This window comes from Cyrtonyx montezumae, unplaced genomic scaffold, assembly GCF_038088225.1.
Source record: "Cyrtonyx montezumae isolate F1298 unplaced genomic scaffold, pur_monq_1.0 scaffold_8, whole genome shotgun sequence".
Taxonomy (NCBI): Eukaryota; Metazoa; Chordata; class Aves; order Galliformes; family Odontophoridae; genus Cyrtonyx; species Cyrtonyx montezumae.
In genome coordinates, this window is record NW_027072089.1 from 109418433 (window position 1) to 109435572 (window position 17140).

General features: G+C 35.5%; 1 protein-coding gene across 3 annotated transcripts in view; it reads left to right on the top strand.

Moving 5' to 3' along the window:
* Nucleotides 1-17140, top strand: part of TBC1D5 (TBC1 domain family member 5) — a 370590-nt gene that overhangs the window by 233879 nt on the left and 119571 nt on the right. For all 3 annotated transcript variants that reach the window (XM_065752695.1, XM_065752698.1, XM_065752696.1), the window contains 7 exons: nucleotides 223-312; nucleotides 409-480; nucleotides 2477-2544; nucleotides 6940-7042; nucleotides 12943-13031; nucleotides 14488-14538; nucleotides 14627-14696. In XM_065752695.1, the coding sequence (XP_065608767.1) occupies nucleotides 223-312; nucleotides 409-480; nucleotides 2477-2544; nucleotides 6940-7042; nucleotides 12943-13031; nucleotides 14488-14538; nucleotides 14627-14696 (543 nt within the window). The remainder of the gene's footprint in view (nucleotides 1-222; nucleotides 313-408; nucleotides 481-2476; nucleotides 2545-6939; nucleotides 7043-12942; nucleotides 13032-14487; nucleotides 14539-14626; nucleotides 14697-17140) is intronic.

Here is a 17140-nt window from a genome sequence, read left to right on the forward strand (position 1 = left end):
TTTTTGTTGTGAACTGTGGAACTGTATTTGTTCCTAGCTTCTTTTTTTGCTGACTGGATAGTCCTAAAGTCAGAACTATTCCCTAGGCCTTTACTTCTTTCTCCTTAAGTGTAGAATACTTTTTCTTCCTTCCTTCTTCAGATTATGCTATTTGGTAGGATTTATATGAAAAACTGTATTATACTGATAAAATTAATTGGTTTTGTTTTGTTTTGTTAATAGTTGTTTCTGGAAGTTCTACCACAAGACAGAAGTCAATGGATTAAAAACACGTCAGAATTAAGAACTTCATATAATAAGATAAAAGAAATTGTAAGTTGGTGTAAAATAGATTCTCATGATTTGATGGAGGTACTAATGTTTGGAGTGTAGTGCAAGAGGATATGAATTTTTTCTGTTCTTATCCAGCACATTACAAACCCTCGGAAAGCAGGACAGCAAGATCTGATAATCAACAATCCACTCTCTCAGGATGAGGGGGTAAGTTGAACTTCTATTCTATTACTGTTTGTGCTACAACAGTTATCATCATCATCACTGTGACATCTCTAATAAGAACGCAGAACATTTCTTCAAAGTCATGATACTTCACTGAGAATGTAATTTTAGGCAACTTTTTTCTTATATTGCTTTTTTACTCCATTTTATTCTACATGTGAAGGTATTTAGTATGTTGTACCACATATCTTCAAGCATTTCTGCTAATTATAATTTTTTAGCTTTTTAGCATTTTTGAAAGTTCTTTTTTTACCAAATTTTCTAAATAACTTAATGTGATTAAAATAATTTGTTTGGCTGTACTTAAGATATTTACACCTAGAAATACTTTCACAGATCTTTCTGATGGAGGGGTACTACTTTCTTCACAAACAGAAGCCCGTAGTTCTCTGCTTTATATTTAATGCAGAAGGAGAGATGTTTGAATAGGTCTGCTTGCTGAAGCATGGAACCATTGGTCACAGGCACATTTGTGGTTCTGCAGTCAGTATGACTGTACATGCCATCAAACCACTCTTGAATGCAGGTGTACAGAAAGTTGTGTCACACGCAAAAGATTTAAAGTGGTCTTGCTGTAGTTTGTGATTATACTCAGCAGCACAACCTTTCTGTCTATGATATCTTTAGAAGAGAGAAAACAAAAGTTGACAGGTAAGGAGCATAGTCTGTAAAACAAAGCCACAGGACAAATCAAACATTGGGATGAAGAGCTAAACGCCTTTCAGCCTCTGCAGTGACTTAACATCTTAACCTTTTGTGTCCTGGGTTTTGCTTCCTTTTCAGCAATCAAGATCCTGTTTCCTTTGTATTTTGGTTTGATTAACTATTCGGAAGGGGGAGGGAAAGAGAGTTTCAAAATATGATCTAGGTGCAGTTAAACAATTTGCATGAGACATTGTCAAAGATACATATTAGTTTTAAAGTTTTGGGTTTTTTTCATGTTTTGTAATGCAAATATAGATGCTAATTAACATTTTACTCTCTGTTATTTTACCTGTCTTCTACTAGCTAACACTGATATACTCTCCCTTTTCTTTCTGTGGAACACAAGCCAGTCAATTGTTTACAGAGAAGGAAGACATTCTGCAAGTGCTGTAACCACTCTGTACAGTATTGCATTCAATGATGCGGCTTCTGCTATTATCTGAACACTAACCTAAGTGAAAAGACTGCTGTAGATTCTGTTCCTTCTATACCTTGATCAATAAGGCTAAGCTACCATTTTTTTGCAACATTTTCTCAGGCATGCAAACAATATTTGCTGAGACATTACAGGTTAGCTTTTGCAAAATCAAGCCAGGGGAAGCAAAAAAAGATAATGGAAATGATCATAAATACAAATGTAGAAGAAACTAAACAGGCTTCAGACTGTTATTTAATATTTTTTATATTGACAATGAGCTTCAAAGATCCTGATTTTACATGTAAGAGCCTTTCTAGAATAGCCAGTTTTGATCTGCTCTTTCTATTTGTGCAATTAGAATGATATCATTTTCATAATTGGTATTTAATCATCATACATTGCTTATTTGGTTTTGTCTTCACTAAGACAAAGTACCTTGCTAGCAAACAGTTTCTTAGTATGGAAATTATTGCAGCTTCTAATTAGAGTCCATACACTCATAGGAGAAATGTAATGCAGTGAACTAGACCTTCTTCAGTTCAGCTGTTGGTTGTTGTAAGTTTCAATTTACTTAATATTCTTACAGAAACCTGCAGCCATCCACCAGACAAATGCAGTAAGCGAAGAATTAGGACCCAGGAACTTACATGTTTTTATCTCTGATCTAAACTGACATTCTATGACACTGTAGACACATCACTAACGTTCTTTTTCACCTCCCAAAAAAATGATGTGCATTTCCAGGAATTGTGAGGATTAATTAGTTAATATTTGTACAGTGCTTTGTTGTACAAAGCAAAGCCTTATGTATTAGTACAAGCCTTTGTTTCATTTAATTATTTTTCCTTATTTCAGAGTCTTTGGAATAAATTTTTCCAGGATAAAGAGCTTCGAGCAATGATTGAACAAGATGTAACAAGAACGTACGTAGGTCTTTAAATAAATTTCTAAATATAAATGTAAATTCTGCATTTTTATGTGGTATATATTATATAGTGTTTTCCTGACTTAGGATAGTGTAAATGTCAGGACTGCAGAACATGAATGTGTAGAAACATACATTAAATGTATAAAAATACAGCTTTCTTGGAGTGAAGAATGAGAAAATTGAGTTAAACATTAAACCCTGGAGATTTATGGGTATCATTGAAGAAAAGCTCTTCTAAATTAAGATATTAGGAAATGTATTACGTTATGAAATTTAAAATAGAGTTTTCCATGTGAAGCTGAGAGAAGTTAAGAGAAACAGAAAGGTCTTCCAACTAAATTATTATCATAATAGAAGATTGAACAGATGAGTATGTAATTCTTAACACTTACTCAATCAATAATTTAAAAAGTGTAATTAGTAGGGAAAACGTCATTCTTATAGAGAAGTTAAGCATTTCTATTTTTATTTATTACTTTTCTATTGTTATTTGTCACAGATGCCTTTTGTCTTGTGACTGTCTTTCTGACTTCCTGACCCTTAGGTCATTCCTGTTCAAGAACATTTTCTCAGATTGAACATTCAGTTTGTGAAAACATTTCTTTTTAGGGTTGTAGCATTGACTGATGTATAAATCTAATCAGGTTCAGTTACTGTTTTGCTACCATATAAAATTTTACTGTATTGCAAATATTTTTTTCTTGGAACTTGAAAATTGTGATGGTAGTCTTAGACTGTGCAAATCCCAAGCTTACACATTTTCGTTTACAGAAACAAAATCAAGCAGAAGAAATCATTGCTCTCTGGTTTTCGAATATTTTATATGTCTGTCCCTAGACCCACTCGTGAGTGCATTTTTGCTGTGAGATGTATAATTAAAATCTGAGTATGTTTTTGTGTACGTTCTCACAGATGGCATTTTTTGTTTGTTAAAGGGAACAGTTCAGGATGTTCTAAGATTTAAATATATATGTATCTAAAATGTAATTGTAGAATGAAAAGTTGTGTGGAGGGTGTTTTTAATGTAAGATTATTTTTAAAAATGCTTATACAAGGACCAGGCGCTCTCTCTGGCAAATGATAGAGTGAGTAATGTTCAGTAATGCCAGTAATAGACATTAACAGAATGACAATTTATTTATTAAAATTAAATATTGTACTTGAAATAGCAGAATATGCATCATCAATATCAAAATAAGTCAAACAAGAAGCAAAATTAGTACCATGATGTTGTTTTGCAGAGTGTATGCATTTATGTGTATACTATATAATCTATACATTTCATATTTATATGCTAATCATAAAACATTTTATGTATATATGTGTAGGTATATTGTGTATATAAATATAGGTGTAAACTCGTATTGTTGTAAGAAGTGATAAGTTCTGTGTTCCTTGGATCTGTTCCTTGTCTTCAGTGTTGTACTTCACATTTCTATTCTCTGAATAAATTCCTGGAGTTACAACATAAAGATATGGCAATAAATTACAGTGCTGTTCATTATAGTTTAAAATGCTTATTATATTCAATTATCAACATCAACACCATCTAAATTGCATTTCTTATTAAAGATTAGCTTTTTATACTTTGTCACTACTTTCAGTACTCCGTCCAGAGGCATTAGCAGTGCTCAGTAGTGTGATGGTCACACAGTATCGCATCACAGAGTCCTATGTTTGGTTGAGAGCCTCTTTTCTGTCTGCCCCCAAATTTGTTATAGGAATTATTTGTGCATTCTTTTATTTGGTTGCCAGCTGAAGTTTCTTCATTATCAAAGTTTGGCTGACACCCATGGAAGTGGCTCCTAAAAGGACAAAACTAATGTTTTTTAAAAATAACTAATTCACACTGATTCATTTTTTTTAATTAACAGTTAGGGTGAAACATTTTACTAAAATTCCCATTCCCTTGTGCTGTATTTCTCAGAGATATAATTAAATGTAATATTCTAGTATTCATAGAAAGTGGTATTCTTGCCTTGCCTGGCTTGAGGATACTGTATTTCTAAAACAGTGCTTTAATCATAAAATGACATTCTCCATAAAAATCCGTCATGAACTAAGAGTTCCCTCATGATCTCTTATATTTACATTTGCCATAATTAATACTTCAGCCAGCTTATTCATGAGTTTTTTATTATCCTCTCTTTCACAATCTCTGGTATTACTAGATTCTCACAGATATCTCTGTGTATTTTTCAGTTTTCTTTGTTAAGTCTTCTCTTCCTAAAACTCATAGGGCAGGACTGAATAACAGTCCTTCAGAAATAATCTCTTCAAACCCCTAAATTATGTCGATTGCCATCTGCTGTAATGCACCTTTTTGGTCTCAGCTGTGTCCTTCCTCTACAGTAATGTGATTAGTACAAGTGCATACAAGTATCCAAATGTTGGTCTACCATTACCCCCATCAGGTGCCAGGAAAACGTTACACTATTCATCCCAGTGCTTGTCTCAGTACTTCCACTTTACTGTGTTCAAGCCGAAATGTCTTCTGTGGTTCGGCTCTTGCATCAGAGTGCATCAGTAGATTTCAAAGCACTTTTCTAGTCATTTCTCTGCTTCCTTGTTACCACCTCTGTGAGATGACCATAGTATTTGTTAAAACTTACAGTTTTATTGCGTTGTAATTTCTTATGTTGTTTCTCTGTGATAGGCTTCACAACAGTCTTAATATAACTGGTCTGAAGTTTAACACTGTAGCTCAGACTTTGGAAGCAGGCGAGGCAAACTTTGCTTGAAGAAAATTACCTTCAGTCTGTATGAATTCATTTTAAAATAGATGATATTATAACCTTTATATCAGAAGTCTATTGTGAATCCCACCATACTGTCATCAGTTTTCCCTTGTCCAAATTTACCCTTTTCTTTCCTTTTGTTATTATACCTCTCTAGATTTATTTAATTTTTTATTTACTATTACTACTACATATATTTGGATATGGTTTGGTGTGTTGGCTTTATGAAATATTTTTGCCATCGGGTTACCTCTTCAGTAAGCATGGGAACACTTTTATTTGTACTCACTAAAGTGCATCCTGCATAACCAGTTTGTTCCCTACTTCCAACAGTCAATGAGCAGGATGTATGGGATCTATGAAAGTAGCTTCACAATAGTTACAGATTCCAAAACTTCCATTTTCCTGAATAGCAAGATTTTCCCAGAAGCTTTTCTCCCCTTTCCTCACACTAAAACTACTTCATATTTGCTCTGCCATAGTATCCAATCTTTTTGTAATTTTATTTGAGATAGCTGCCAAAGACAATGAAGTGCCTAATAATGTTACATAAATAAATACGCCAGTAAGATATACTGGAGCTTCCTTGGAGCTGCAGAAAATTAGGATGCCAGTTTTCATGTCTACTATGAGATATATTAATAACGTTGTTTTTAATATGCTTGTAATTTTTCAAATATTCATGAAATACTGCAACCTTATGTGTATGCTTCTTCTGGCATTCTCTCTTCCATTTTGTTCCAGCTTAGAACTAGATATTGTATAAATTCTTTAACGTACTAGACCTTCTGTATTCTTCTTCTGCCCAACTTTGGTCCTAAGAGGAATGAAGAGCAGTTCTGCAGGACAGACTGATGATCCAGTTACAGCTGACAGCCCAACATAGAAGAATAAAATATGATAATTTTGTATAAGCTGTGATAATGTCTATGGAAATTTGTTTTACGATGCTTAATTTTCCAGTACCTGAATCAAGTTAATCAACTGTTTTCGGAGGGGGGTGGTCTTTGGGTGTTGGGCTTTTCTGATTACACATCCAGGAGTTTTAGTTTTAATGGTGTGGGACTGACAGCCAGTCCAACACCGTCTTGGAGTTGTTACTTTCGGGATGCTGTGCTTCCTGGGACCAGAGCTATCTGGGCTACTGGGTTTAACAGTACTCATACAGGATATTTGCTCCAGGGTCATTGTCTGCATACAGGATCTTTGCTTCAGTTGTTGCCTCTTGTTCTTTCTCCTTTCATTCTGTTTTAACCTGGTTTGTGTTCATGACATGGAATTTGAGGAAAAAAAGGATATTGATCCCCTAGGCACCTTGGGAAGGACTTACGGGAGACATTGTTTTATTCACTTTATTCTTGCATCTCTCTAGCTTTCAAAATGATGAAAGACCTTGTGCATTTAAACATAACTACTGATATTATCATGTAATAAACAGATGTACATTAAAGAACATTGTTCAGAAATTTGGTTTCAAAACAAATAAAACAAGTCCCTCCAAGTATTTGTATTCCAACAACCACAGTCCAGATCCACAGAGAGACAGGAAAGCACACAGGAGAGGTTCTGTTTTACCTAAAAATATTTGTAAAACAGCAGCGGCTGAGATTTTCTGGGCCATATTGTTTACTGTTGTATTTCTTCATTTTCAGTTTTCCTGAAATGCAGTATTTCCAGCAGGAGAATGTGAGGAAAATTCTTACAGATGTTCTGTTCTGCTATGCCAGAGAAAATGAGCAGTTGCTTTATAAACAGGTAATGAAAATATAGTACAGGTGGCATTCATTTACTCAACATCTTCTGTATGGTTTGACAATAATGTAGTTCTGTTACATGTGAAGTTGTATCCTAATGCTATAGTAATCAAAGAGCTGCTTGTCAGCTGTACAGTGAGAAAAATAACATTGAATAACATATGCTTTTTCTTCATAAGGCAGTCCCTCAAGTGGTTTTCTTTAAGGTTTCTTAGTCATCTAACTTCAAAATCCTTCATAAACAACATTCTGTTCTACAATGTTGGTAAAACAAAAAGAATAAGAGCAAGTTTTGTGTGCTTAGGTTGAAAGAGAAGGTATCCAGCAACATTAAAAATGTTACTAAAAATGAATAAAAAGAAAGCACTAATAGGGACTTCTGAAATAATCAAAATAATCAAAATTTCCTACTTTGTTTTATATAGTATTTTAAGTTTTTCCTCAAAGTGATGGCGCTATGCTAAATAAAAGATAGCTGTGCAGCAACCAAATGTAGTGCAGCTGATAAATGCCTGTTGACTGAAGAACAAGGGTGCTAACATTTTTACAGCATTGACACAAGAGACTGCTCGCACCATTTTTGGTAAAGTGGTAAAGGTAGCCTTTAAAACTGCACTGACTATACATCCAGATGGGATGAAAAGAAATTTAATATTTCTTCTGAATGTTTTGAAGTGAATATGAGCTTGATACTAAATTAATGTAGCAAGACCAATATGTAAAATTATAGAGGTAAGTATATTTGTATTTGTTTTCCCAGGGTATTAACTGTGGGGAGAGTATGGACTGTCAAACTGAGCGATACTATGTGCATGAGCAAAAGCTAAACTGTAGAGTACCAAGCATTAGGTAGGATAAAATCTTAAGTAAATGTGAAGAGTTTTATAACACACTACATGCTCTCAAGCATGGTCTGTGACCATCCTGTCCCTAGCCAGGAAATTAGTTGTGATTCATGACAAGACCTATACGTGTGAGGTGAAGGATTAGTTACTTAAATCAAAAATCAAATATATTGTTATCAAACATATTGAATCTCCGTCAACCAGTTACTTTTCATGTTTGACTGACTGTGAGCAAGGAATGGTTTTTCACAGTAATAAGAAAAATGAGATTAGTGAGCTGTGTTTTGAAGGGCACTGCTACAGGAAACATTTCAGCAGTATTCAGCCTCCTCTTTCTAGTGAATATAGGCCAGAGTACTGATAATGGGAAAACAGGAGAACACATTCTGGCTAATATAGTCTATCATTTATAGAACAAGAAGTATTATTTTCTTCTTTGATATGACTTAGAAGGACTTAATTACCCTCTGTTCATATTTAAAATCCTCTTGACTCCTCACTAAGAAATAATACCTTCCTACATAAGGATGGAATATTTAGCTAGATCAAATTTTAAAAAAAGAAAGCCCTGAGTTTCATCACAAGCTGTTAAAGCTATTATTTTCTACTAGGTGACACCCCGTTTAACATAGACCATATTGTTAATAGTTATGGGATTTTATTGAATTAATGAGATTGTTATCATGTAGTAGAATGTCTTGCTGAGTTAATTGAAACTGCAGAGATTATATAAATGGTATTAATGAACTTTGACTGCCTGATGCCTCAGCTTTAATAAAGACTGCTTGGTGGGCTAAATGAACATAGGCAGATAAAAGAACAGGTTCAATTTTGCGAGCCTACAGGCTGTTGACAAAGAAAACTACCTCTGTTTTCAACTGGTGTTTGTTGCATCAGTAGTGCAGTAATTTCAGGAAGGTGTCACTACAGAACTAATACATTTTGCCATCTTTAAAGTGCAGAAAGTAAAATAAATGTGGATTATGAAAAGCTGTGTATTTATTATCTCTCATATAATCCAAGTCTTGTGGTGCCATGCCAAGTCCACAAAATAGCAAATGGCTGTGGTTTTCCTCTCCCTTTATGAACATGTCAGTTTTAACATGAGCTTTCTCTTTTTCTTCATTCAAAAAGGCCTTTTCTTTCACAGTTGATGAGCTTGTATTGGTAACATTCCTGTTTTTTTCTCCACAACTTCTTCTCCTTTATCATTTCTTTAATGACCATCAGTACCCTTCTAAGAATTAGCTAATAGTAAATAGAATTTGTGGTGGTAACAGGATATATCTTTTTCTCTTTTATCAAATATCTATGCAGTAGTCAGCCTTCCTGTCGTACCAGTTTGCTTGATTGTTTTTGCCATTTTCTTACCACAGTAGATCCAATTAAATCAAAGCATGGTGTATTTTCTTGAAAATAATAGAAGTTCATCAGTATTGGATCACTTCCAAGATGTTGTCTCTGCAGTAAACTAGAATGAAAAGCCCAAATTCTGAATTTTGCTTTCATATTCAGTACCCATCACAGGTACATCTCTTGCACTTGTATGACCACGTGGAAGAGCTATATTTGTCTGTCATCATTATGACACTTGACAATAAATGACAACTTATTGCCATTAACATCTGTTTCTCTTCCAAATATGTGTAAAATGTTCTAGTTCCTTGAAAATTTGCATTCCTATAAAGAGAACTAAAATTTACAATATTCTATTGAAATAATTACATAGCACCAGTATATATTCTTAGAAGAATCAGTGTTTGCTTAATATGTATATATGCATGAAAGTTGTCTTTGTAGTAGGCTTTGTGGTTTTTTGACCAGCATGGTGTAGAATTTTTTTTGATGGAGAAAGAGACATTTCTGTCCCTAGTCAAAAGGAATAGAATGTTGTGAAACTGTATTAGAGATTTTAAAGACAGAATCCTCACTGGGATCATTGAATTTTTAAATAGCAGCTGTAAATACAACATTAAAAGAGAATAGTATATTGTACTTGAGAGTGAGTAAAATTTGCTAATAGCACTCTTCTGTAATACTGGTGCCAAAATTCTAGTTATAGTTACACTGAAAAGAAGTAGTGATAGGCTAAATCACTAGGATGACCATTATTCACTCGTGGTTTGATTGACCTTAGAGAAATCAATATAATTTTGAAAGGCATTGATTTACTTTTCATAGTAGAAATGCTGTATTTCTGGTTTTCTTTCTAAACCATAGACTGCATTATGAAATCAATATTTTGTTGCATCTGGGAAGTGTCATAAAATTATCTGAGCTCTGTCAACTTATTTATTAACACTAAAGAGTTTTAGTAAACTGCCGCATTGAAAAAATATGTGTATGCATATTACATTGGTGGCTTTTCTTGCCAAGTTAAAAATCTCTAAACATTTGAAGTATTCTTGTAACTGAAAGATCAGAGGTATCTTTTTGAAATCCTGATATTTCATCATCTGTTTGTTTTGTTTTTGTTGTATGTGGGCAGCCACATTAAGATTCTGCTTTATTATATTGTTGATACATTATTATGTTGGAAGAATGCATGATGTGCTTTTATCTTTTATAACTAATTCTTATTTTATGTCCTCTTTCTTTTTCTTCGACTTCTATGTTTACAGCTTAGGTGCTAGTTTTATTAGATAGTCAAGTTTTTGGCATTTCCATTTCTCTTATTTCATGTTAGTACGTGAAGGTGAATAAAATAGTAGACACTAAGCTGTTAATTATCCGAGGTCTCTGAATATACGTGGAATTACAGCCCATGTCATCTACTGTTTATTTAAGTATTTTTGCCATTTCTATTTATCTTCTAATTGTGGACCTATCTCCCTGTCTCTCCTATTTCTTTCTTGGTACCACCATAAGACTTAAAGAAATCTGAAGCTCTCAATTTGTTGCCTAATCTGTATTGTCGTGTTCAGGAATTTTATTTCAGCTCCTGAAATCAAGGGGCTACATGAGAATCTTAGGTTCCATCTTTTTTGTATATTGGCTTTATTTCAATTGAATTTCTATTTAGTCTTCATCTTTTGAAGAAGTCCCTTAAAGGTTCAGAAATCAGAAGAGAAAGAAAAACTCGAGTCTTCAGTAGCCTAGCTGATTTTAGCTTTGTCTAGTGGCTATTGTTGCAGCCCAACAATTGAAGCTATATGAGCAGTTGTGTCAGTTCTGAAGAAAATGAAATTTTCCTTGGATTTCAGCTGACAGCACAAAAAGATGTTTACATTATTTACATCACCACCACCTATTTTTTTGTCATTATTGCCAAATATTGGAATTTCCTCTTATGAACAAATAAGATTCACTAACATGCATTAGAAATAGATAGATAGATATGACAGGCAGCGATCTTCCACATCTGTCTGAGCCCTATTAGTTCAGTTTGAACTGCTTCAGGAAAATCTCCAATATTTCCAAGAAGAGTTAAAGAGTATTTCAGTGGTACTGGATCTGTCTAATATGTATGATGTTGGTTTTAAATGTTGCATGTCAAATCACAGTTCTACAGCAGACTTAGATCTTTTGGAGAATATTTCTAGAATTCTAATCATATTCTCTTTAACTGAGATCTTGATAATTTGCAAAGATACTTCCCCAACAAAAAGGTCAGAGAATTAAAAAAAAAAATTAAATTTGCTAAAATTCTGGCTGCAAAAACCAAGTCTATAGCAAGTATAGGAAGAGCCAGTCTCAGAATACAAAAGTTCCAGAAAATGTACAAGATTTTGGAGGCTGAGATCTGCAGTTCCCTTTTGTTGGAGCATCCAGAGGCAGCCAGGCACAGATGATTCTGTGATGTCTATTTCATCCTATATCCCTCTCCTCACTTCTTTCTTATGGCTGAGCCCCACCCTGGCCTTACATATTTTCTAGCTGCCTTCCTAATCCACCACTGGGAGCCCAACTTACCAGTCTTATCCAGATTTCCTAGATTTTCTTTGTCCCTGATCTAATATGAGGGAAGGGGATTAATATCTTCTGCAGTTGAGATTTCATTCTGCCAGCAAATATTTTACCTTCCAGTGCATTCCTGTTTGCTAACAGCTGGATCTCTTGTGTCCTGAAGCAGCTGCTTCTGCATTGATGAGCTCCAGATGAACCAAGGCAAGCCAGGACTCTTTTTTTTGCCCCTGGTGAGCTCCAGGTGGAGTCACTGATGGGTTGCCCTGCCATGCTTCTAATCCCAGCCAATTCCTCAACTAGCCACCACTATTTTTTCGCTCTGATTCCTGCATGTTTTGTTTGGTCTGGTCTAGTCTGGTCTGTATCTGGTTATTGAATGTCTTGGATTGAAAGGGACCTTGAAGACCATCCAGATCAAGCTGCCAAAGTCCCCCTCCAACCTGGCCTTGAATGTCACCAGGAATGGGGAGACCACAGCTTCTCTAGGCAGCCTATTCCAGTGCCCCACATCCCTCTGAGTATTAGATTGTGTATATAAATACAGGTCTGTAATGGAACAGTTCTAGATCTCCTATGTATTGTGCTAATAATGAGATTATTTTTAGTATTAACATAATTATGTTCTAAATGCTATATTAAAAAAAAGGGTGAAAAAGTCTTTATTTTTCCTGTCCACAGCAATGGAATTTTAATTTTTTAATTACCCTAATAGCTACCCTAATCTCTTCTACTGTTATGCTGGTTTTGGAACATATTCAAGTAAAGCACAATTATAAATTTTGTAATTTGTCCTTATTGCAGATCTTTGTACTATGGATCGTGATTGTAATTAACATAAATAAAATTTATATTTATGAATATAGATCTTGGAGTAAATTGCCAGGTGCAGGGTTGCCTACCATTGCCAATTTGCTGTCTGTTGTGTTAAAAAAAAGGGGGAATAACTTGTTTTCTCATATTTTAGCTGAATGAACACTTGGATTTAATCAAAATTTAAAATAAAAATCATTGTATATGAAACCATTTTTTTAGGAGTGTAAAAGGTCATGCTTTTTCTTCATCTGCACCTGGTGCTACTGGCTGTTTGATGTTGTGCATTATGAACATGAATGAAAAGTCTTACTATACTTTTGCATCTTTTTATGTTTAGGGTATGCATGAACTCTTAGCTCCTATTGTCTTTATCCTGCATTGTGACCACCAAGCTTTTTCACATGCCAGTGAAGCTGCACAACCAAGGCAAGCATACTGTTTTGTTCATAAAGTATTAAATATTTTTCTTCTTTTAATAAAATACATAAGGTTTGCTAGACTAGAACTTACAAATATGTGTTCTTATATTTTATAATTAATAAATGAACCTAAAAAAGATCTTTTACATTTCTGTGCTTTTATGTGAATGCCCTTATTTCATTTTCCATACCACAGCTTCTGGAGGGGGTTTTTGAAGTGTAGGCAGTGGTCAGTTCACAGCTATTAACCAGAGAAGACAATAAACCTAAAGGAAAACCTTAATCAAAAAGCCTATGTACCTACTATTTCCCCTCATTATTTCTTATTGCCCGGAACCATTTAGTTTTGTCACTGCAGATGGAAAGTGGAGTACAGAAAATCTTAGAGTGCACATATTAACAACTTATTTTTTTCATATATTAAAAGATAAAATAACTGATGTAGATAAGTTACTGTGACTGTTATTTCTTTCTGTAGCTGCAATACCTGACTATGGTTTGTCGTGGTAGAAACATTAAGTTTATTTATTGTTTCTCCATTTCAATCAAGCTGTGTGTGCACATATTCATTCACTTATGTATAAAGTCCTACATCACATATGCTTGTCTACTAACCAAATTCATATGCTTTTTTTTCTTCCTTTATGTGTAAATCTTAAAAGAAAACTAACAAAGCACTGGTTTTCTGCTTGAATCATTTGTGATATTTGATCTGTTTCTTTACATTTGTCTTTTTTGCCATTACTTAAGGAGTCTCCTGGTAAAGAAAAAACAGTGATTACATATGCTGTATAACACTGTACCCCACAATATGGTTGTCCAAAGGTAGTATTAGTGTAAGGATGGAATTTATGTACAAGTACATATTTTATTCTGCGTATGTCTTCAGATATCCTGAAATTACCTAGAAGATGCTCTTCAATGCAATGTAACTCAAACTTACCCTGTGTTATGCAGAGCATTCTGTTCCATTGACACTGAAAAAGTAGAGCTACACAGCAAAGTAGATGGAAAAGAGGTGCTGTCACTGATTAATTGCTGTTAAAGTACAATAAAATACAGGCTATTAAAACAAAATAAATTAATGTTTTGATACTGCATATTTGACCAGTAACCGTATTTTTTTTTTGTTTGTTTTGGACAAACAGTGATAGATTGTGCAGCAATCAATTATTCTAGATCAAGCATACTCAAATAATACATTGTGACATTCAGTAATTTGTTATTTGGAATAATTAGATGGTTACTTCATTGTAGTGCAGACAAGGCAGCTAATTTGTTTTTGATCTTTATAAAAAGGAAAGACTTCATTTGTTCAATGGAGTTGCTCTTTTTAATTAAAAAGGCTAGTTTTCTCATTTGCTCTTTATATGAAAGTTGGCTTATAAATACGTAATATTGCATGCAGAATGCTGACCAAAAATAAACATTCACATTTAGATTGTTCACTGTTGATTTTTCAGTGAGGAAATGAAAGTTCTTCTGAATCCGGAATATCTGGAACATGATGCCTAGTAAGTTTAAACAACTTCCTTTACATTTAATTTACTCTGCTTTGTAATACATTATTTAACACCACGTTTCTGGATTTTCCCCTTTTAGTGCAATGTTCACACGTCTTATGAAAACTGCAGAACATTGGTTTTCAACTTTTGAACATGATGGTCAGAAGGTAAATATTACTTTAATAAGTATTTTTTTTAATTTTAAGCAAACGTGGTTTTGGATTGAAGTAATTTGAAGATGATAATATATGTTATCTTAAAGTGATTTTTTTTCTCATAGCCATTTCTTTTTGTTGATGATTTTCTTTTCCTTCATTTTTTTTTTCTTCTTGGCCTAAGCATGTTCTAAGGTCTTTAGATCACATGTGTAGCTTTACAGATATCACTGTATTTAGTATGCTTCTTCTTCTCATGGAAAAACTTTTTCTGTGTTCAGTTCTACAGAACTTTTTGTTTTCTATCATTTCTCCTGCCCTCTCTGAACTCTTCGCAGGGCCATCTAGTCCTTGCCTGTAACCATTTTTCATGCATGGCAGATTTAACAATTCCTTATGCCCATTTTGCTTCAGTCGGGTGCTTGAAATTTTCAAGTGACCAAGAAGGCCAACAGCATCCTGGCCTGTATTAGAAACAGTGTAGCCAGCAGGAGCAGGGAGGTGATCATCCCCCTGTACTCAGCTCTGGTACGGCCGCACCTCGAGTACTGTGTTCAGTTTTGGGCCCCTCACTACAAGAAGGACATTGAGGCCCTGGAGCGTGTTCAGAGAAGGGCAACAAAACCGGTGAGGGGCCTGGAGCACAAGTCTTATGAGGAGCGGCTGAGGGAGCTGGGATTGTTCAGTCTGGAGAAGAGGAGGCTCAGAGGAGACCTTATTGCACTCTACCACTTCCTGAAGGGGGGTTGTGGTGAGGAGGGGGTGGGCCTCTTCTCCCTGATAACTAATGACAGGACGAGAGGGAATGGCCACAAGTTGCGCCAGGGAAGATTTAGATTAGAACTCAGGAAACATTTTTCTCTGAAAGAGTGGTCAGGCACTGGAATGGCCTGCCTAGGGAGGTGGTTGAGGCACCATCCCTAGCGCTGTTCAAGAAGCGTTTAGATGAGGTGCTAAGGGATTTGATTTAGTAGTTCAGTGGGTAGGGATGGTGATAGGAGGATGGTTGGACTAGATAATCTTGTAGGTCCCTTCCAACCTAATGAACCTATGAACCTATGATTGTTGGTAACAGTGAACAAGGAAAAGGCTGAGATACTCAGCAACTTTTTTTCCTCAATCTTCATTGGCATCTGCTCTTTACACATCTCAAGCAGATGGGTTGGAAGGTGAGAGGGGCTGAGGGAGCAACGTTCTTCCCACAGTAAGTGAAGATCAGGTTTGCAACCACCTGAGTAACCTGAACATCTGTTAAGCCTATGGGTCCCAGTGAGATGTATTCCAGAGTGCTGAAGGAATTGGCTGACGTAGTCACTGAGCCACTCTCAGTGATGTTTAAAAAATCATGGTGTTCAGGTGAAGTCTTTGATGACAGGAAAAAGGCAATGTAGAAGCCATTTTTAAGATGGGTAGAAAAAATGGCCCAGGGAACTACAGCCTGTCAGCCTCATCTCTGTGCCAGTGAAGGTCATGGAACAGATCCTCCTGGAAGCTACGGAAGCACATGGAAGAAAGGGAAGTTATATGGGATAACCAGTTTGGCTTCATGAAAGGAAAGTCCTGCCTGACCAACCCAGTGGTCTTTTATGGTGGCATAACTGCATAAGTGAACAAGGGAGTAGTCACTGATGTTGTCTATCTGGACTTACATTAAGGCCTTTGACACTGTACCCAACAACCTTCTCTCAAAATTGGAAAGACATGGATTTGATGGGTGAACTGTTTGATGGATAAGGGACTGATTCCAAGATCATACCAAGAGAGTGGTGGTCAGTGGCTTAAGATCTGAATGGAGATCAGTGATGAGCTGTGTCCTTCAGGGGTCGGTATTAGGAGTAGTGCTTGCTCAGCATTTTCATCCATGACATCAACAGTGGATTCGAGTGTACCTTCACAAGTTTGCAGATGACACTAAGATGTGAGGAGCAGTTGGCACACCTGAGAGATCAGATGCCATTCAGAGAGATTTAGAGAGGCTTGAGAAGCAGGCCCATGTGAATCTCATGAGGTTTGATAAATTCAAATGCAAAGTCTTGCACCTGGCTCATGGCAAGCCCTGCTGTCAGTACAAGCTGGGACATGTAACAATAGAGTACAGTCCTGACAAAAAGGACTTGGGGGTATTTGTGGCTGGCAGATGGGTATGAAACAACAATGTGCCCTTGCAGCCCAGAAAGCCAACTGTATCCTGGGGTGCTTCAAAAGAAGGGTGGCCAGCAGGTCAAGAGAGATGACTCTGCACCTCTCCTCTGCATTGTTGTCCCCATTCATTGCAGGAGAGTTGGACCAGAGGACCTTTAAAGGTCCCTTCCAACTCAAACGATTCTGATTCCATTATTCTCTAACTACAGACATAAATTACCATTTGGATTTAGGTTTTGCATAATTCCCAGTAACTACAGATAAAGCATATGAGATACAAATTTTATGAACTTATTACATAGTCACTTTTGTTC